Genomic DNA, 21,621 nt, shown 5'->3' with positions numbered 1-21,621 from the left:
TATTTTTTTAAAAAAAAATTATCCTATCGGACTTATAGCTAGACGAGTCATCGTGTCTCGGGGTAGAGATGTTGACGGCTGAGGTGCTGATTTGTCCTCGTTAACTGTATTAACTATATAGATTCAACCAGGAGCCATTATAATGGCGTGGAGTATACATGACCAGCTTATCACCCTGCGATGTGCAACAAGCGCACCCTGGTGATAGACGATTTTGGTATGCACAACTACAACATAGGATAGTCATTTGAATTCCTAACCATTCTATCACTTCCACTGGGATGGTATTTAGAGTTCCTCCATTCCCCTTTTCAGAGAGGCATAGCTGCAGTTCGGTAAGCTTTTTGTAGTAATAAGTATTGAAGTTAGCTCTCTGAGATAAATATCTTCAGACGACTCCAGCTCATCAAACCAGAATGAAATTCAAAAAGTAGAATTTTCTCGAGCTTCGTTCAGTTCTTAAATCCTTAACCAATCTGACTTCATAACTATATCCATCTCACTATCAATTCACAGTACAGAACCCAAGAATCGGAGCTGCGATCCTTAACTCCGAGGTAGCAGGAGGCTCAAAAGATCAGACGACGGAGCAGGTTTTGGGCCAACCACTAAACATTAACTGATAGTACCAATCATCCATACTAGTCTCAACTTTTCATAACGCGTGGAGCACTCTGTACAGAGTCAAAATAACGAGACATTACCAGGTTGTCAAGGATTTGTAGATTGACGTGGTGGTACATTTAGTGGGTCTTTGCGCATGCAGGCCACCCCCGGACATTTTATGCCTGCACGGACAAATTGTTGATCAGGATTGACTTGATTCTGCTCGAGGGAGATGATCGATCACAGTACTTTATGAGAAGCGGTCACGTATAAGACGTGGAAAAGAGGGTTTTTACCGCAGATACCAAGCGCCAGGAATTCCGTTCATTAAGTACCGTGATTATTATTAGCACTTGTAGTTGCACTGCTTTTGTGGCATCTGATTTATCGAGTTTAGGAGCTTAGGAACACTTGGTACTGCATGTACGATGTAGTATTATGTGATGTCTGTGGCGAAATAGGTTTGACCGCAACTTTGAAATCGCCACCCTTCATTTCACGGACACAGACTGCACCGCAAGATTGCCTTTTCCAGAAGGGATTGCGCATTTTGAACTGAATGCATGGATCTATGTTGTATTAGCACTATGAGTGGTCCAATGTATCGGTCCTACCACTTAAAGATAGAACTATTTATCGCTATAGCGAAAGAAAATTACAAAGTATACAACGCTATCCACACGTGGTTGGCAACAAAGACAGGGGTTATCTTTATCACCCAACATGTGCTCCGTAAAGTACCGTCCGATGAGACATTCAAAGGAAAGCATTAGCAATGCTATCGACTACGTTATCAATAGTCCAGAAGGCCCATTGTAGGGGTTTCTTGCGGCAGGGATTGGCTAAGTGGGAGAGGGGGGGGGGCGGGGACTACATTGCCTAGGGGGTTTCAGATATTATTTGCCAATGGACTTTTGGGAGCAGAGTCAAAGTGTCTTCTAGTCAGATCCTTTCATGACTGACTTCGAATTCTTATTCGTGATTTTAAAACCGAGGCAGCCAGTCAATTTGAGAGGTGTACGTTAGGCGTTGGGCATGAAAGAAAGTAATTAAAATCGGTTCAATTTGGGCGTCAATAAGTGGGTTTTTGAATATCAGCTGATTATCGCATCCCCCCTTCAAAGTATGTGAGTAGCTCACTAGTTCGTGCACAGTTTGGTTCGATGTACCCATATGTTGTATACTATCACTAGACTTCACAGAGATCCGCACAGATCGTAGCGAGTACTCAGCTCAGATCGAAAATCAAAATATCGATCGGATATCTAAACTGATAGTACATTAACAGATACAGGAGAACAAGTGGCCTATTGGTGATCCTCCCGATGTGTGAATAAATGGATAAGAATGACTGGGGTCTGGAGGATCCCCGCTCCGTTGGTATGCTTGTCATTTGGATCAGGGGCTCCAAGCGACACGGATCAGCGCTGGTGGTACCCCGTACTTACACCGCTTGTCCTGCCATTGAGGGTGAGAGCCCTTACCATGCAGATAATGGTATGGGGAAGTTTAAAACAGATATGAATCTCTGCGAGAATTTCCAGAAGCATAAAAGAAACATGGATGATCAGACTCCACAAAAGAAAAGGAAAAGGAGAGCGCCAGTGGCGAAGACCCGTGGAACGAGAAACAAAGAGAAGGAAATGGTCCATGGGTGAGGAATTCGTCGCACACCATTTTTCACGTTTCGTCCGAGATTGGGATATGATTCTTCTTAACAACAACATACGGAGTACCATCTCATTCGGCAATTTCACTAAGATTCAGGTACAGGCGCCTAACTACCCTAGATGGCGATCCGCTGTCACATCTTCTCGCACCGAGGTCACTTCAGTCTCCACAAGTGATTGTTAAGAGGGGTCATCATGCACCTGCAGCTGCCACGCTCTGGTCGACCAGCGCATTGAAACCCCCCCCCCCCCCTCTTTCCTGGAAGTCCTAGCACAGTGGATTTCTCTCGTGTATAGCCCAGGCTGTCCTCAGTCCACCATCAAATTGACCATTTGTAGCGTCTACAAGGCCTGGCAAGAGTTATAGCCTATTGACTACCCCGGGCTCTTCCCGGGACAAAAGCGTTCAAGTTGTACAGACAGCGGAGGCTCTCCAATCAATCAAAACCCGATCAATTTCCGAGTAATTACTGAATCATATGCTGTGGCCTTCAAGGTTATGTTGGCAATATAGTATATGAGTATAGTAGAGAAGTACATAGGGAAGCAGAGAAAGAATATACATGGGGAACAAGTATTGTTTCGGCGCCTCACCCGTAGAGAGAGCGTGGAAGCAACACATACCATATAATCTCACAACATAGATACGTATGTAAAATCAACAGATCAAATGATTACTACCACTTGAATCCTAGTTAAAAGCAAAAAAAAAAAAAGAAAAAAAAAAGAGAGAGCACAGTCGTTTCCTAAAAAAGGATCTCCCCGCTCTGATCTGGACTCCCAGCCATTTTCTTCCCCCTCTTCCTCTTCTCATTTCCTCTCTTTGCAACTCCTCTTTTGTACAACAGTTTTGTATCGTTCGTTTGGGTCATTGTTAGGTTGTATTTCCCCGCGCGACACTCTCGTTTCGCCCGCGCCTCGACTCCTCGTGTTCGCTAAGTCGGAGCGGTAAGAGGAGCTTTATCCCACTCTGCAACTCCCTACTGATCTCCGCACCGTCAGGTACACACGATATTTTCAGTCTAAATTGCCCATAGATGACTTGCGCAGCTTGAACTTGCATAGCACTTACCCCATCTACCGGATTTGACTCCTCTCGAGGCGTTCATTGTGTAAGTTAGGCCCTTTTTGCGAGTGCAGATCGTCTCCGCCTGGCGCCAACCCCTAAGCTCCTCTCTCGAATTCCCCTTGCTTGAGACACCGACGACATATACACCGCCAGCCCACCCTTCTTTCCCATTCGGATATTCCCCGGCCACCGGAGGATGTCGCGTCACAATGTCTGGGGCTGGTCGTAATTGCTTTCCCAGAGAAGCTTCCCTAAAACTCTTTTTGGCGTCTACCAATCCTTATATTTGCTGACCGGACGTCGTGTTTGGTGTATAGTTGAACGATTCAGCCGCACTGCCCACCATGGCCTTCAAGCATGGGCTGAGCGAACGCCTCGACGAGCTGCGATTCCCCTCCTCACGATCCCCGCCATCGGAGTCTGCGTTCCCTGGATACACTTCTCTTTCCCCGGGTCATTCAAACTTTGGATCGGGATTCTCGTCTCACCCAGCTGGTGAGGTTCGAGCAAACTTGCAACGTCGGTTTACGACCGATTCAAGCAAGTTCTCGTCATGGAATTCTTTGAATCCAAGCTCGGGATCTGGCTCGAGCTCTGGCTCTGGTTCCGGCCAGATGCAAGATCCAGTGGATTTGCTGTCTTCGGTAAGATTGACCGTTCCTTTTTGAGTTAGCAATTATCCCCGTGCATTGACCGCACGTACCTGTCTCATTTTCTTTGACTTTTGGTCGGCGATGGGTGGAGGTGTTTGAATTGGTGTCTTCCTGGTTGTCTAGCCTCTGCAAGATTCTCTGAAATCACACAGAAGTCTCTGAAAGTTCTGTCAGCTTCCGGCAGATCACGCTACCTGTGTGCAGCTTCAAGTTGACGAGACTACTATTCATCCACCGCCATTCATCATTTTCATCTCCTTCAAGTACCCTATTGTTTCTATTCATCAGATTCCTTCTCCATTTATCAGCGAGGCAAACTCGCCGAAGTCATTGACTCGATTGATGCCTATTTGTGCTTCAAACCCGTCTTTTCTGAGTCTATTCAGACGTCAAATCGATTCTTGCATGCTAGGCTGCAATCCGTTCTGGGTTGGTATTAAAACACGATAGCTTCACCTTCCTCCCTTTGCCTTCTATTTGCTCCTTCATTAGGTCTTCATCTTTTTTCATCCCTTCTGTTTTGAACAAGTTCACTGCCTGTGCTACCGGACTTGTTCTTTGCTGCTGATTTCCCGTCACATTCCCGTTGATTTCTTGACTCAACATCGTGCGTTCTGTTCGTGTTTCCTTATGCAAATGACTGTTTTCGGTGGTCTATGAAGATGTCTGTTTTCTTGGTGTCTTTCCAGACATTTGTTGTGCAATTCTGAAAAGTTTTGTCAATTGAGCTGTCGAGGCTTACACCTTTCTCTCACTTCGTTCAAACTGATATCCTTCCCAAGCTTTCCCAGCTGTTTTCGCTTGACCATATATCATTCTGAGAACCATATCTAACACCTTCAATAGTTTGAGAAAAAGAGACAGCACATCGAGTACATGCGTGAACAAAAACGCCGTTTCGAAGAGGATATGAAAATCCTGGATCTTCAGCACGCTCGCGAGAAACTGGAGATGGAGCAGCTCGCCCGGGACTTGGCTCAGGCTGGCATCTCTGGGCCAGTCAGTGAGCCAACTACCCCACCTGAGTACCGTGATACTACCGTGTCGAGTGCATTTAGCCGCCCTGCTCGTTTCTCCACCTCGAGCGTGACATCTTCTCCCGGCTTTTTCAATGCCTTTGCTCCTTCAGCCTTAAACTCGCCCCAGGCTGCCTCCCAGCCAGTTCAGCCGTCCATTGACCGATCTACCGGACACTCGGTCCCTGGCTCACGCCGAAACTCCGAGAAGGACGACTTGCTTGCTGATCCTACTTCTCCCTTCCGACCAGGCCCATCGTGAGTGGAAACCCTATTTTTTTTGCCGCAGTATTCAAGGCCTGTCTAATGTTTCTTTAGTGCTGCTCATCGATACTCGCTGCCCTCCGGTAATCCAAATGGACAGTCTCATCAGTCCAGCATCTCCGGTTTGAATGGATCACGCCTTGATACATTCAATGTTCCCAAGTATCTTTTCCCCAGTGATGACGAGAAGCCTCATAATCACCTGAGGGAGTTGGAACGCCTATCAACCCCTGATATCAAGAGTTACATCAAGTTGACCGAGCCTGATGACAAGTTTCTAACTCTGTCCCGTCGTGGTGACTTGAATATGGTAAGCTTCTTGTCAATTAACACAGCACCCTGTATCCTAATCATTTGCTTAGTTGTCGGCGAACCCTGATGCTCATGATCTAGCCAACCCTCGTGCCCGAGGCTCCGATACGTATTCCAACCACAGTCGGCACCGATCATCTCATCAGAGTATGCCGCAGAACATCCACAACTTTGGGCGTTTGAACCAGCTTGGGAGCCAGAATTACGAGGATCACGGCGGCAACTCTGTCCACCCCTCACGCCACAGTGCTCGTCGTTCCATGGGAAGCCAGATCACCTTCTACGATGACCGCCACGATGGGATTGTAACCCCTGTATTCTCGAGTCGGCCCAACGCTCTGCAGTCATCATACTCAACTAATGATCTGTCTACCATCAGGGGAAATGAAGCTGACAACGCAACTACTCCCCCAAAGACTCACAACGAGCACATGCATCACCACATTACAAGCATGGGGCGTATTTCCCAGGGTGGTGTGAACAGTCAAGTCAAGGCCGAGTTTGATGAGACCGAGTTCTACGATAATCAATCTACTTTACACGCAAGCGCTCCACCCTTCGGGCCTCAGCTCACTTCGACTGCATCTACCAGCCATGTTCCGAGTTCGGTTGTTCAAATGGGCTTGCCATTCCAAGTCCCTGCGGTTCCTGCCTTCAATTATGGAATCCAGTCCTACATCGGCCAAACAACTCCGATAAATGGCCACATGCAAAACTTCGGAGGATCTTCTGCTTACAACAACGCCTATTCTGGCTACGGTTCTGGGTTCCGCTCTAATGAACCTGCGGCCCGAGGGAATATGGCTCAGCGTCGCCAAGATAACGATGCGACCCAGCTCACTCGTTTCGGTAACTACCCCTTGGAGCACTACAAGGGTGAGTTGTACAGCCTGTGCAAGGACCAGCATGGTTGCCGTTACTTGCAACGCAAGTTGGAGGAGCGAAACCAGGAGCATGTGCAGCTGATATTCAGTGAGACATACATGCATGTTATTGAGCTCATGACTGGTATGAAACATATGAGAAGCCCCGCCTTTTAACCCCATTGTCAAAACTAACCTCTCTACTTGAACAGATCCATTCGGTAATTATCTTTGCCAGAAGTTGTTGGAATATTCCAACGATGAACAACGTACTGCTTTGATAAACAATGCTGCCCCTGAGCTGGTTAAGATTGCCTTGAATCAGCATGGAACTCGTGCACTGCAGAAGATGATTGAATTTATCTCGACCCCCCAGCAGACTCAGACAGTAATTAATGCACTGCAGTATCACGTCGTTGATCTTGTACAGGATCTGAATGGCAACCACGTTATTCAGAAATGCCTCAACCGCCTCTCTCCGGAGGATGCTGAGTTCATCTACGAGGCTGTTGGAGGCAATTGTGTTGTTGTTGGTACTCATCGCCATGGATGCTGCGTCCTTCAGCGTTGCATTGATCATGCTTCCGGTCATCAGAAGGCTCGTCTTATTTCGCAGATTACCTCGCACTCGTTCGCTTTGGTCCAGGATCCCTTCGGAAATTATGTTGTGCAATACATTCTGGACCTTGCGGAGCCCAGCTTCACCAACCCACTGTGTGCTACCTTTGGAGGCAACATTCCTCAGCTGTCCAAGCAAAAGTTCAGCTCCAACGTGATCGAGAAGTGCCTCCGAACTGCTGACAACTACATGAAGCGTGAGATGATTGATGAATTCCTCATGGGCAATGAGCTTGAAAAGATGCTGCGTGATTCGTTTGCGAACTATGTTGTTCAGACGGCCATGGACTTCTGTGATCTCGAGACTCGCAATCGCATTGTGGAGGCTGTTCGTCCTATTCTTCCGTCTATCCGCCAAACTCCTCATGGTCGTCGCATTGCTGGAAAGATCATGGCTGCGGATGCCAACAGCCGCAGCAACGGAAGCAGCGCTTCTACCAGCGGCCAGGCTACCCCTAATGAAATGAGCAGCACTACACAGATTCCTAAGAACTTGCTGCAGAAACCATTCATATACCATCAGCCGGGTCCTCAGAGTACTCAGTCTTCGAGCTCATCCGGCGTATGCAGCACCCAGACCTATGTGCCTCAGTCCTCCCAGAGCTCTGTCTCCAACACTCCTTCGGGACAAAGTGACACCTCATCTGTTTACACTGCGCCCACTCCTCAGCTGTCTGTGAAGCTTGGTCCGCAGCAAATCCAGAACTACTTCTGATTGGGTCTGGGACACTCACATCAGTGCTTGTCTTTCACAACCCCACAACCTCAGTGTACCCATAGTGAGACGATGCAACGAACCTTTTTTTTTTTTAATTTCATGATTTTACGGTTACTTTTACACTGTTATCGAAGTGGGCCTACGTCGATTGCACATGCCATGATCATATATCCAATGATTTACCACATGCGTTTTACTGCAAACTACCGTTGAAGCAATGTGCCATGATCATTGCGTTTGGCCCTTGTTGCATATTGCATACCTTTCATGAAGCGACCCGTGCATGATGCAGACATCTTTGGAACTATGTTCCTCTGCTCCCTTTTCCCCCCTACATCTTGTATTTCTTGTTTTCACCTTCCCCCCTGGTTTCCCTCCCCCAAACGTCTTGCGTGCCAAGGACTTGAGTGTATCTGGCGATGGTTTTGGATCGTTCCTTGGAACAATCTGGTACTCTATTGCCCTGATTTGAGGACTGGTTCTTCCAGCTTGGGTTGTTTTTGCTTCTTCTTGCTTCTTTTTGCTTCTGTTTCTTTTTTTCCTTCCACACTGTGATTTTCAACTCTTATTTTTTACCCATTCATCGTTGTACTTTTGCACCTTGCTCTTTTCGAACTGCGTTTTGTGTTGTGCCCGTTCCTTTACATTGGTTCATTGTTGTACGCGAGTTAAGCTGAAGATGGACATTACAATGGCCCTGGAAGCATTTTCCATTGATGACCTTGATTCTCTTCCGGCCAGCTTGCTGCTTCTTGAGATTGATGAAGAGTGCCATTTGGTCCTTTGAGCCAGATCTTCTTCATACATGATCCTGCACACACTCTTTGCATGCATTTTAGCAATGCAAAGCTGAATTAAGGTTTCATATAATCTTCTCCCTTTTCAACACCAGTAGTTTTTCCACAAGTCCTGTGTTTTCGTAATTTTCATTAGCCTTTGACGCCAAATCTGCAGCGCGACACGTGATCACGTGCATACCAAACGAGTCGCCCTGCGGAGCTTTAGCAAGATGCCGCAACTTGCTTTAGACACCAAGTTCGCCTCCAAGGTCCGAAACAAACCGACTGGGCCTCTCATGCTGCCAAAAGAGGTTACCAGCTCATTGAGCCAACAATGGCCTTGTCGCGATGTCCAGATGCGGCAGCTAGTCAGTCTTCTGAGTGTGAGTTGACTATGCCGACAACAATTTCGCCAATCTTCCTTGGAGAAAGTGGCTGACCTCAAGCGATCTTCGAATAGCCTCACGTTCCTAGTCCTCCAACATTGGTCGTCTATGGTATCTCTGCGACCTGCAAATCGACTATCCTCCGCGCCGTCCTCGCTACCCTCGAAGTGCCGCACGCTATTGTGAGGAGCTCGGAATGTATTACGGGACGGCATCTCCTGACGAAAATTCTATGGAATACGCTGGAGGCACTGGGCCAGAAGGAGGAATGGGAGACATCCGGCAAGGGAAGATGCGAGCACGTCAGTGGCCTTGCAGTCTTGCTTGAGGATTGTCTAGCAGCGAGATCAGTTGAGAACCACGGCAAATTCGTGCTGGTGCTCGATGAGATTGACAGGCAAAGAGAGGCGCCACACACTTTGCTGTCAGCGCTGGCCCGGCTAGGCGAGATCGTGAGTCTTGCTGGCTTTGGGTGAAATTTGTTGGTTGGGTGTGGAGTGTTGCGGCTAACCCGATGATTTTTGTAGATCCCGTCTCTCTGTGTTATTCTGGTCCTCAGCTCGACTCCACGGCCGTTGTTTCTCCAAAGTGCGGCGGTTCCGCACGTCAGTTTCCCTCCCTATACCCGCAAGGAGGCTATCCACATCATCCTCAGTTCGGATGTGCCGGTCGTGAATGGGTTGCTTGATGAAACCTCCTCGAAGGTATATCCGTACTTTGTATCTACAGTCTACGACTCATTGGTTGGACCAACTGCAGGCTCCATACCGGATTTTCGGTCCATCTGTGACAGATTGTGGCCCCGGTTCGTTGCGCCAGTAGTGAATGGCGAAACTCCCCCAGGCGGAAACAATGAGTGGGATTTCTCACGGCTGCTTGTCAAGAACAGAGCCATTTTCCGATACCAGGGCGAGTCTGCGCTGGTGCACCGTATTGTCCCCGATGAGACTCCTGCCAGCGCGAAACGGGCCCCTTTGGCAAAACCCTCAATCCCTTCAGCGCTGCCTTCTCTACCCTATTTCTCGACCCTGATCCTCACGTCCGCATATCTAGCCTCGCACACGCCTCAAAGACTGGATACAATCTTCTTCTCCAAATTTTCCTCATCATCACTTTCAGCCCGGAACAAGCGTGCCCACCACCGCCGACGTTTGAAGGTCCTCTCCCAAGCCCAGGCCGAAGAGAGACAAACCGCAAACGATGGCCCTTCCACCCCCAAGAAAGGGAAACGAACCAAAACCCGCATCACAAAATCGACACTTTCCTCGGCTTTTGCAACCTCCTCGGCCACCACGTCAGCTATCGGGGGTGGCGCTGGTATTGCCGGCCCATCAACCATCCTGACAGCCCGTTCATTCCCCCTAGAACGTCTCTTGGCTATCTACCATGCGATTGACCCAAACCCACCAGCGACTCCACTTCGAGTTGCAGCTGTCGCAGATCGTATCTACGCCGAACTGGCAACGCTGCGACGTCTGCGGCTCGTGGTTCCCGCTGCTGGTCACAATGCCATGGCAACGAGTAGTGGGAATACTACTGCTGATGCGGGAGATAAGTGGTGTGTCAATGTTTCTGGTGACTGGGTCGGTGAGCTGGCTAAGGGCATTGGTGTCGAGGTTGGTGAGTGGTTGGCTGGTGGTCTGGACTGAGTCAATTTTTCTTGGGGACGAAGGAGTACTGTTGGAGCCGGCTTGGTCGTTGTGCTGGGGATTTGTTTCTTGCATTTATCAACAGGAGTTTCTGGATTGACGGCTCTGCATTGCACACTGGATTTCCTTGTGGTTAGATCAATTATACCCATGTTAATATTTTACTTGATCATTGCATAGATCTTATAAGAGTTAAACGCTTGAATGCCTTTGGATTATGGTTCTTGCAAAGATCCATGATTACCGTGATACCCTCATATACCTGATTCCTACCTAGTGCACAGGGAAGTAGAGTTGCAAGATATTTCGAATATTCGACTTGGCTAATCGTACAGCTTCACCACAATGCATGCTTGCATGCAGAAGATACGTGAAAATTATCATACAGCATAAACCCACATACTGCGTTTGAACGCCAAAAACACAGAATGTCAAAGCAGCTCAAGAACAAATCGCCAAGAAACACCAAAGACCATGTGCAAAATCCCCATACCAGTGAAATCGGAGCGACACGAAAGAAACCACCAGCGCCGAATTCCACCCACTCCTACCAGGTCCACTGCTCAACTACATCATCCGTGCCAACCAATAGACTCGGTCCATGCGGCCCCCGCCACTCCGGGGTATCGTTGCCAAACTCGAATCGCACACAGCTAGGTGGTGAAGAATATTGGTGCCCCGTGAGAGGTGAGGATACCTGTAGTCCGGTTTGAAGAGAGAAGAGCTGGATTTTGCAGTCCTGGGAGGCTACAGTGAGGTGTATGTTAGCCTCGGATGGAATACAATCGGGGGTTTCTCATCAAGGAAACCTACGACTAGCCAGAAGACCGAGCTCGGTGCTCAGGTCGAAAGTGGGGAATGGCAGTGAGGAGAAACCAGGGAAAGCGAGGTAGGGCTTCGAGGAGTCGTGATATTTGAGCGCCTTTGGCGTGAAGCGGAGGTCGTACAAACGTAGCTGATAAGAATTTCAGCTAACAGCAAACGCCATGTCGTGTGGGGAAGAAAAGAAGGAGGAGCAGACAGCATCACATACCGAGGTAGGTCCCGCCGCCACAAGTCGGTGCTCATCCATCTGCTTCATTTCCATCACGGCATCGTTATGTTGAAGGCGCGTGGCACTGCCACCACTGCGCAGGTCATGGAGGAAGATCTTGGAGTTTTTCTGGCCTGCCGCAATCACGTCCTGCGACAACCATTCCACGGCATGCACGCTGTTTTGGCCCTGGCTGCGTTCGGAACGTCTTCTGTTGTTTGTGGAAACCGTATTGCCCTTGAATGGCTTCTTTGATAGGCTCCAATGGCTACTGGCCCCCTCCAGGGTATGGAGGCCTTCTGAAGTTCCTATGGCGAAGTTGGCGCTTGACCCTGTGGGTTGGGCTGCGGAGCACCAGAAAGACATCGGGTAGTGGGGTCTGATCCTAATCGGGTGAGAGACTGGAGATTTCTTAAGTAAGCGAGGTGTCCGGGGAAAGATATAGATGTAGAATCATACATGTTGGCCAGCGGTAGTTGCCACCTTCGTCGGGCTCTGGCAGAAGATGAGCCGAAAGGAAGCAGTCACCTTGTGGTCCTTCGTTCATTGTTGCACTGGAGCTATTAGCAGTGAGGCTATCAAATACCTGACCATGGAGACTTACAGAAGGTATCCTGTGTGACTTAAAGACATTGATCCTAGCTAGAAGGGGTGTTAAATGTCCCCTCAGAGAAAACAAGTGCTGGGACGCATGTGCTCACCCAGTACGGTTCTCTGAATAACACCCGTTCCATGGTGTGATCATAGCTCCACTGTGACTCGTCAATATCAGGAAAACAGACTCTATTCTCTAGTTAGCAGCCATTGATATTTGACAGCGACATGTCCACCAACTTACGATACAGACGATTCATATCCGCGAGCCGAGCCTTGTCACCCATGTTAGCCACGTATCGGGATAATAAAAAACCAATTGAAAACTCACTAGCAATCAGTGTCCCGGAACGTGGATTGCGCAAGACATGTCTGATGCTGTACGCGTTAGGCCATGGCTCAAAACGATGCAGTTCCCCACGGTGCAGTTGGCTCGCTTGAATGCGAGCCTGCTGTTCTTGCTTGGCACGGGAAGATTCAACCGCACCAATCTCTCTATGGAGATTGACCAAGGGGTGCCTCAACGATGCGGCCTTTCGGATTGTCTCTTTAATCTCGCGTTGTCTGAATCGTGTCTCGTTCTCACGCGTCTGCGATTGATCAGCGAATAGAATGAAACACAGAAGTACCTCTTACTAACAGTCAGCTCAGATCGCTTTCGCTTCACGGATTGCTGTGAGTATTGCGCATTTGGAGGAGCAGCATGGTTGGCTTGAATCTTGAAGTATTTCTTCTTCTCCGGGTCTGTGGTACTCAGTAAGTATGAGTGTAAAGAGGAGCTAGTGCGTGTAGCGGAATATTTTTATCACTGCACGAGTAGTAGTCCAAAGACTAGACAGTACAGTGTAGGTTGTGGATATGACTGGCACATAATATCAACCGCCTCGTGCTGTACTGCCCTCTCTTACCTCGACAGGAGGGAAGAAACGCACTAGAACGCGACTTACCATAATAGAACCCTGGAATCTCACGAGTCATGACTGCGGAAGACACACAGTATTGAGAGAGCACAAATCACGGAAAATGCACGAAGTGAGAGAAGAAGTCCAGCTATGTTCAAGTTATTGAGATGGGTCATGAGACATTCACTTTTCGAGTGTCTAGCACACACAAGTAACCATTAATGCCTTTGACGTCAACAGAGACAACCCCAAGCAAAAACACAGTCCAGTCTATTTAATTAAGCATCTGAAATGTGGGAGATTTCACTTTTACATCCGCAGTTCTCAGACAGCTTCGACCCTGAAGGCTCGGGAATGACGTGGGCTTATGTAATGGATCAGATTCATGCCTCAGGCCATAATTTCGATATCTGCCCTAAAGAGAATTGCTGGGCAGACTGAGCGATGCACGCAATCTCGATCTTGGATTTTTTTTTTTATTTCATTTCCGTTTTATTATGATTTTGATTATGCACTCATGGTTTTAAGACCAGACAATACCCCCAAATAACCCCGAGTTCGGCTTTCTGATTTCCCATCAATAGCATGGATGTCAATTGATGTGATGATCGGACTTTCCAATTGAATCGGATTGGGACTAGCTACATGTATTTTAGATCTCAGTCTGTGAGCTATACTCATTACAATTGAAAATCATCTGCGAACCCCCAATTTGATTGTAAGATAGCAAGAGAGCTTAATGAGAATCTGCTCAACTCGGATACGGCAAGCTGCCAACACTGGAACGAAATGATGTCTGCCCTGGAGAGATGATCAGTTCATCTCCAGGCTCCAAAAAGCTGATACGCCTTTTGATATTCACTGCACTTAGGGGCGGTATCGTCAATACTGATTCTGCAACTTGGTTGACCCTCTCTAGGTCACGAGTTAAAGGCATCGCAATATGTATCATATGTCGTACCGTAGCCTATAGGCTCATTTGAAGGCTTCTATGGGCCCGTATAACTTCTCCGACCGTATGATTGAATGCTACCGCGAGGCCCATTGCCGTGATGTCGAGGAACTTCCGTAATTCAAACGCAGAGCCAATGGCAGATGGTGTTGGCTCATTTTCCATAAGCCCATAAACGACAAGAACATCTGAACAAAGCGGAGGCAGGCGTAGGCAGGCGTAGGCAGGCGTAAAAAAAGGGTTGCAAGTCGTCGCTGGCGCCTAGTTGTCGAGGGTCTTTCCTTCAAAATAAATAGTCCTCGAAGGCTCGGCGTTGCCACTTCTTCTCTTTCACACCCATCACTTCTTCTTTTTTTCCCCAACTCCCTTCACCGCCACATCCATTCAAGCCAGAGGTTGAATCAACTCTTTCAGGTGAGTAATTTTCTAGGTTATAGTTGTTTCATGCGTTGAGAGCTTGGTGTCTTTTGTCCGAAGGGCTGCATCCCCTGTGGGGCCTTCCCATGCGTGTTCTGTCTCATCCTGTTGTATCAAATCGATGATGTATCGGTGCACATCCATTGTATCAACGCACACCTCTTGCATGCATGCATGAAGTGAGTTTGTGTATTACTGTTTGACAGTATGCTGATTTCGTTCAGTTTTTGCTGCCGTTTCGCCATCATGGCCAGACCCAAATCTGACCTGATGGATGAACGAAATGCGCCGCTCAGGAGTCATCCGCTTGAAAAGACTTCAACTCAAGATGTCAAGGACAAGGATGGTTCCCGTACTGTCATTATTCCGCCGCGCGGAAGCCTGCTTGGCAGTGAGCAACGCGGCCGTTCTCAGGAACAGAGCCAGCAACGGAACCGATCACTCAGTCCTTTCAAGCGACGAAATCATTCGGAGTTGCCTCCCATTCAGACCAGTAGTCTGGGAGGGGCTATTCCGAAATCCTCCACTGGCCCTTTGAATAATTCAGACTCGGATCTTAGCAAGGAGCGGCCTTTCCTGTCCAAGCTTCTTGACAAGTCCCCATTCCATTCGAACAAAACAACTGTTTTCGGGGAGGAAAAGCAGGATGATAGTCAGACGCAACACGACGCTGCCCAAGAAGCCAAGGACGAGGAAGAATACCACAACTTTTGTGTCAGCTTGAACAACAGCCTGAACAATAGCTTGGAGGACGATTCTCCCATTGAAAGGGAGCATGAGTTTGAGCACTGTGACAGCATGATAGCCGAACAGAAAGATCAAGTCCGACTGTTCCGTTCTAGTCTGCTTGCTGGCGCCAAGGCCAAGGAAGATCGACGCAGCCGCTTCAAGCGGACTCCGACCCCCCCTGACCATCTTCCAATTGGTCCTGGCGAGGTTGCCGAAACTGAAATTCAAGATTCCATCGTCAGCGAGAGCAAAGAATGCGTCGTTGGTATTCAAGAAAATGACGACTTTTCTATTCCCGAGACACTGAAACCAACTATCTCTTTCCAGGAAGAGAGCGAAGAATCTCTGGATTGCCTCATTGAAGAGCTGGAGGCTGAAGATGGAAAGGAGCCTGATGTGGATGCAATCACGATCCGAGCTGGGGAAACCCCCCCATACCCTGCTTCCCTGTTTGACACCAAGGTCGACGAGGGCCTGGAAGACGCAGAGGTAGCCGCTCGGCGCAAGAAGTATGGCTGGAATCGCATGAAGGAACAGAAACGGAACCATTTTCTCAAGTTCCTGTCCTTCTTCAATGGCCCGGTCCAGTGGGTCATGGAGGTAAGCAAAAAGATTCATTGACCACTTTAAAGCAGTTGGAAAAAAAAGCATGTGCTCACAAATTTTTCTCAATTCCAGGTTGCCATCGTCCTAGCCGCCGGCTTGCAAGATTGGATCGATTTCGGAATAATCTGTGCCCTGCTCCTATTGAATTCTGTGGTAGGATTCGCTCAAGAATATCAGGCGGGCAACATTGTCGACAGCCTAAAGAAGACTCTTGCCTTGAGAGCGCTGGTAATTCGCAACGGTTGTATGGTGGAGATAAATGCCGAAGAGGTCGTGATTGGTGATATCATTCACGTGGCAGATGTGAGTTCATGGCGTTTTGAGAAGACGGACACAAGGACATTCAGGCTAACATCCTAATTAGGGAACAATCATCGCCGCAGATGGTAGACTGGCATGTGACGACGCCTACCTTCAGGTTGATCAGTCTGGAATCACCGGGGAATCTCTCGCTGTGGATAAGCGCAAAGGGGATCCTATCTTTGCTTCATCGGTAGTCAAACGTGGGACTGGGCTCATGGTAGTCACTGCCACTGGTGATCGTACCTTTGTCGGAAATGCAGCAGTTCTGGTGAACAAGGCTGGCAATACTACTGGCCACTTCACTCGGGTCCTGCGTGAAATGGCCCGGATTCTTCTGATTCTGGTGCTTTTCACCCTGCTCATTGTCTGGATCAGCAGTTATTATCGCTCGAATCCGATCGTTCAGATACTTGAGTTCACGCTCGCAATCACCGTGATTGGAGTCCCCGTCGGTCTTCCTGTGGTTGTCACCACAACAATGGCCGTTGGTGCATCTTATCTGGCCAAACACCAGGCTATCGTGCAAAAACTCTCAGCTATCGAGTCGTTGGCTGGAGTGGAGATTCTCTGTTCAGACAAAACGGGAACACTCACTCGAAACCGACTGACACTGGGTGATCCGTACATAGCCCCTGGAATGAGTGCAGGAGAGCTTATGCTGACTGCATGTCTTGCGGCAATTCGAAAAAAGGGCGGGATCGATGCTATCGACAAGGTCTTCCTTAAAGGTCTCCGCCACTACCCGTGGGCCAAATCTCAGATCGCCTTGTTCAAAACTCTTGATTTTTCTCCATTTGACCCGGTTTCAAAGAAGGTCACAGCACACGTGCAGTCAGTGAATGGTGAAAAGATGATCTGCGTAAAGGGTGCTCCTATGGCCATCCTGAGAACAGTGGAGAAGGAAACATCTCTGTGCGATCCGTTTTTCAAGGAGTATGAAGCAAAGGTTACCGAGTTTGCCAGTCGAGGATTCCGTGCACTCGGAGTTGCCCGCAAGCGTCAAGGACAGCCATGGGAGATTCTGGGAATCATGCCATGCATGGATCCCCCACGCTATGACACTGCTAAGACAGTTTTCGAGGCCCAAGGCCTGGGTCTCTCTATCAAGATGCTCACTGGAGATGCAGTGGCAATTGCACGCGAAACAGCACGTAGACTCGGCCTCGGAACCAACATTTACAATGCTGAACGGCTTGGTGTCACTGGTGCCGGCTCTATGTCTGGCTCGGAGGTGAATGACTTTGTTGAGGCTGCCGACGGCTTCGCTGAAGTCTACCCCCAGCACAAGTACAGTGTGGTTGAGATCCTCCAGCGACGAGGCTATCTAGTGGCAATGACTGGCGACGGTGTGAACGACGCTGCTTCGTTGAAGAAGGCAGACACTGGTATTGCGGTAGAGGGCGCATCCGATGCGGCCCGCTCTGCTGCTGATATTGTTTTCTTGGCATCTGGTCTTTCCACAATCATCGAGGCAATCAAGATCGCTCGTCGAATCTTCCACCGCATGTACTCATATGTGGTGTTCCGGATCGCGTTGTCCATTCATCTGGAGCTCTTTTTCGGACTCTGGATTGTGATCAAGAACGAAATCCTCGACCTCCGCCTGGTTGTTCTCCTTGCTATCTTTGCCGATATTGCAACCTTGGCCATTGCGTATGACAATGCAACTTATTCCCAGTCACCTGTCAAATGGAACCAGCCAAGACTCTGGGGAGAATCAATTGTTTTAGGGTTCATTCTAGCGGTCGGGACCTGGGTGACGTTGGGCACCATCCTGTTGCAAGGCGAGGAAGGAGGCGTTATCGAAGGCTGGGGTTCGCGAGATGAGGTCTTGTTCCTGGAGATTTCTCTGACCCAAAGCTGGTTGATTCTGATAACTCGCGTCAATGGATCCGGATCCGGCTCATTCTGGGCCAACTGTCCATCGTTTTACCTTCTCGCTGCCGTGGGTTCTGTCGATCTGACTGCAACCTTGATGGCCGCATACGGTGCCTTCGGTCAAGCCACATCCTGGTTAACCGTCCTCCGCGTGTGGATTCTTTCCTTTGGGGTGACATGTGTCAACGCGCTGGCTTACATTTTGATGCATAACTCACAAAGGTTCGACAACCTTATGCATGGCAAAGGTCCTCGAAAGAGAGACAGAGAGCGCTCATGGGAAGACTTCGGTAAGTTAGCAGAGACTCACTTCATCCTCGCATCTTCGGCACTGGCAACTAACCAATCATAGGTCTTGACATGCAGCGAATGGCCAAACAGCATGAGAAGAGCAGTTAGGGATGGTTTGAGAACTCCCCCCCACCAGTACTGCAATTGATGATGATGATGAAATGATGATGATGATGATAAATGGCAAGATGCCTCTAATCGATGCATTTTAGTGATTTATCTTATCGTGGAGAAAGGAGGAGTGCAAAGTGGAAGAAGTCTTGTTTCTCATCAGGCGGCCCTTTGAGGTCATGCCTGCACGTTCTTATTATTATTCGGACGCTGGATCGAGATTAACAGATCCTATTTTTTTAACAGCTATTCTTTATTCCGTTCCTGCTATTGTAGGCGCTTTTGCTGAACCTTTTGATGCAGTAACAATTTTGGACTGGTGATTGTCACCATCTTAATGCCTCGAAGCCAGAATAGAAATGGCGAACACTCATTTCTGGCGGCATCAAATCGTTCCACAATCGACCAACCGCCGCGGCCTTGCTAGGCAGCGCAGTCAGTTGCGTTACACGGAGATCTCTATCTGGTGTGTATTGACTCGACAGTTGGAATATCAAGTAACAGAATCCGACACCAGGCAACGGCGATCTAGATCCCGCAAGCAATTGGGCTGTTCTCACAAATGAATCTCTCCTACTTTATTCTCAGTTTGGAAGATTAGTGCTTTTCAATTAGTGCGCTGTCTCACCAATCCTGAATTGCAGGTTTCATCTTATTTTGCATAAGTAGGGAGGAAATGATGTGTGAAGTCAAGCATGCAGTTCACAAAAAGTGCCCATTAACGTTCTCTGATTGGAACCCTTCCTTGAACAGTCCAGCCTTGTCTTAAAAGACTTTGCTGAGCTGGATATGAACTCCGTGCATCTATCAAGCTCGCTGTGATCACTAGTATTGTCAGCAAATGAGAAAATGCATAAGTTGCTTGAATTTACTAAGCTTCAGACATATGAGATATGCACATGATCCGAAAACATTGCATGAGACATACACTAGGATGAATGCACTAGCCATGAAAAAAACAGACAGTACGATATTTGTTTGGGGGGGGGGGGGGGGAGAAAACAACCAATCGGCGTTGGTGCCTGTAGCCACAAAAGTCTACATTTTAAAGTGGGCAGTTCTATTCTAGACATGTTGAAAGAAATGATCTAGAACAGTGATCGTTCGGTCTTGGCTATCAAATTACCCTGTCTCCTTTCGGTTCGTACATGGTCCACGTCAGAGTTAGGGTTATTAAATGGTGCCACGGGAGTCAAAGAGAACCTTTCTCTATAAACTAGAGTGACGCCGCTATTTTACTTTGTGCAAACCCACAAATTTCAGATCCCTTATCGACACACTCTTTGGGCACTATTCAAATTATTGGCACAAAGAGGAGCAAAGATTTGAAGTTTAGATTGGAGAAGAGTGGAAAAGAAAACTTATACAAAATTCACGCTGTGCTAAAAAAAATCTATACATGCAAAGGCATTGACCTGCCTTTTTAACGGCATCAAACAACCGGGGAATCCGACTCCACGGCAGTCGAGCCTTCTTTGATCTCCCCTCCCCGCGTAATGCGTCAGCTCTGGCTCTAGGATCGGCAATAGCTGAGCGAAATCTCACCCACAACAAAGCCATCTTTGGCCTCAGCGTCGGTCTCCCTCTGAAAGTGCTGTTGTCGGCGATACATCCGCCAGAAGACAATACTGCCATGGATCTGAGCAGCGGAGAACGCAATGTGGAGGAGTGGGGTGACAATTTTGAAGGCAAGCCGCCACCGGTCCCACGTGCTTCCGAACAGCCACATTGTCACAATCGTCTCTGTGATTGTTCCCAATGCGGTTGTTACGCAAGAGATCAGGAAGACCCTACTGAGGAAGCGGTGTCGTTCGGGGAAGATGCGATAGAGAATGATAGCGACGTGGGGGAATAGTTCGAAGACGGCATCGAATGCGCCTACACCCAGTTATTGTTAGTTTTTGGTTGTTCTTTTCGTCGTTAACCCAGCGCCACATATCCTTACCCCAGGCAGTACAAAGGACGAACTCGATGTACGCGTCGGGCTCACGTAATGGCCGCAGACTGATCGCGATGGCTGCTTGGCCAATGAAGATTGTCCCAACGTGGTGCATCACGGCCACGGGTGACAACTTCATGCGGTAAATCAACTCGAAGATGTAGATCCCAATCAACATTTGCGCCACAACAATCATGATGTCCCCAAGGGACACTGGTGAGCCATGGACAAAGGGCGTGTTGAATGACGGCCCTTTGCAGAATGTGATACTGACGAAGGGGTACGCGGCAACAATCAAAATGATCACCTTAGTGACACCAGCGATATGATGATTCACAAAGCCACGACGGTTCAGCTCACTCATATTAGTATATATTGAGCCATACAGACGACGGATGAGAAATCCCTCGAGAATATAGAAGCGAACGAAGAAGCACACTACCAACACGATGGAGATGATCAAGGCGGAAAATTGAGCCAAGTCGGAGATTGGACCGAGCTCCTTTGTAGTCAAAGGAATTGGGCGAGGGTGTCGTGGAAGAAGTCCCATTTTGTGTAATTGACAAGCGCATGCGTTTGAAAAGAAGTGACGATGTGCAAGAAAGTCAAAATTGAAATAAACTCGATCTGCGCTTTATTTGCGGCACATGTCAGGACTTCTGGGACTGTGAAATCAGAAGGGCTGTGAAGAAGAACTGGGGAACGAGTTGTAGCGAAGATCGGGGGCAAGGCAACAACCTTAGGGCCCCATAGCTGAAGACAGTAGACCCCGGATATCTCCGTATCTGGACATGGTCCCAAACTCACTTATCAGTCACGGCGGTGTACGTAAGTCTTCCACTAGCCCTTTCGTACACTCACAGCCCCACAGCACATACGAAGTTACACTAGGCTTACTGTTTCTATCTTGGCGACAGAATTTTTTTTTTTAGTCTTACATTGAAACAAACTTTATACATCAGAAGAGTGTGAGTTAAGAGAAAAACATGATCCGAGTTGTTTGTTTTAATTGAGTTCACAATGAGAATCCAAAGTTGAAATGAAAAATTAAGCCGAAAGCCAAGCTTTGTTTGAACGGCAGCAAAGGCTTAAATAGTGGATACTGCCGCACTCTGCATTCTTTGATTGGCTGCGATGCCCCCTTCAAGGTCAGTAACTACTGTAGCTCGTCCCGCCCTGTCTAGGCAACAGTATAAAAAAAGGGTTGCCTGCCTAAATGGGCTTCAATGATATTTCTAAATTTACAAATTAAAAGAAAAAGGC

The 21,621-nt window shown here is 48.2% G+C and overlaps 5 protein-coding genes across 5 annotated transcripts; 3 read left to right on the top strand and 2 right to left on the bottom strand.

The window, feature by feature from the left end:
• Window positions 1-1,943: 1,943 nt before the first annotated feature.
• Window positions 1,944-7,786, top strand: Pdw03_8425 (Armadillo-like helical; the record flags this gene model as incomplete). The annotated part of the gene is made up of 10 exons (XM_014678078.2): window positions 1,944-2,103; window positions 2,178-2,260; window positions 3,155-3,224; window positions 3,279-3,296; window positions 3,342-3,388; window positions 3,663-3,989; window positions 4,845-5,272; window positions 5,333-5,588; window positions 5,641-6,598; window positions 6,666-7,786. The coding sequence occupies 10 exons, from the start codon at window positions 1,944-1,946 to the stop codon at window positions 7,784-7,786; spliced, it is 3,468 nt and encodes a 1,155-aa protein (XP_014533564.2).
• Window positions 7,787-8,798: 1,012 nt separating this feature from the next.
• Window positions 8,799-10,603, top strand: Pdw03_8424 (Origin recognition complex subunit Orc5, putative; the record flags this gene model as incomplete). Its single annotated transcript, XM_014678077.1, has 3 exons — window positions 8,799-8,951; window positions 9,029-9,406; window positions 9,482-10,603. The coding sequence occupies 3 exons, from the start codon at window positions 8,799-8,801 to the stop codon at window positions 10,601-10,603; spliced, it is 1,653 nt and encodes a 550-aa protein (XP_014533563.1).
• Window positions 10,604-11,150: 547 nt separating this feature from the next.
• Pdw03_8423 (WD40 repeat-like-containing domain) lies at window positions 11,151-13,208 on the bottom strand (the record flags this gene model as incomplete). Its single annotated transcript, XM_014678076.1, has 10 exons — window positions 11,151-11,350; window positions 11,417-11,558; window positions 11,637-12,037; window positions 12,096-12,190; window positions 12,241-12,278; window positions 12,338-12,419; window positions 12,475-12,505; window positions 12,562-12,820; window positions 12,871-12,974; window positions 13,178-13,208. 10 exons carry the CDS (start codon window positions 13,206-13,208, stop codon window positions 11,151-11,153), a joined length of 1,383 nt encoding a protein of 460 aa, XP_014533562.1.
• A 1,539-nt stretch (window positions 13,209-14,747) lies between these two features.
• Pdw03_8422 (P-type ATPase, putative) lies at window positions 14,748-18,416 on the top strand (the record flags this gene model as incomplete). Its single annotated transcript, XM_014678075.1, has 4 exons — window positions 14,748-15,830; window positions 15,909-16,139; window positions 16,201-18,307; window positions 18,370-18,416. The coding sequence occupies 4 exons, from the start codon at window positions 14,748-14,750 to the stop codon at window positions 18,414-18,416; spliced, it is 3,468 nt and encodes a 1,155-aa protein (XP_014533561.1).
• A 1,516-nt stretch (window positions 18,417-19,932) lies between these two features.
• On the bottom strand, window positions 19,933-20,908 carry Pdw03_8421 (uncharacterized protein; the record flags this gene model as incomplete). The annotated part of the gene is made up of 2 exons (XM_014678074.1): window positions 19,933-20,297; window positions 20,365-20,908. The coding sequence occupies 2 exons, from the start codon at window positions 20,906-20,908 to the stop codon at window positions 19,933-19,935; spliced, it is 909 nt and encodes a 302-aa protein (XP_014533560.1).
• Between the last annotated feature and the right edge of the window lie 713 nt (window positions 20,909-21,621).

Source organism: Penicillium digitatum, chromosome 3 (genome assembly GCF_016767815.1).
Source record: "Penicillium digitatum chromosome 3, complete sequence".
Classification (NCBI taxonomy): domain Eukaryota; kingdom Fungi; phylum Ascomycota; class Eurotiomycetes; order Eurotiales; family Aspergillaceae; genus Penicillium; species Penicillium digitatum.
This window is presented reverse-complemented; position numbering and strand designations above follow the sequence as displayed.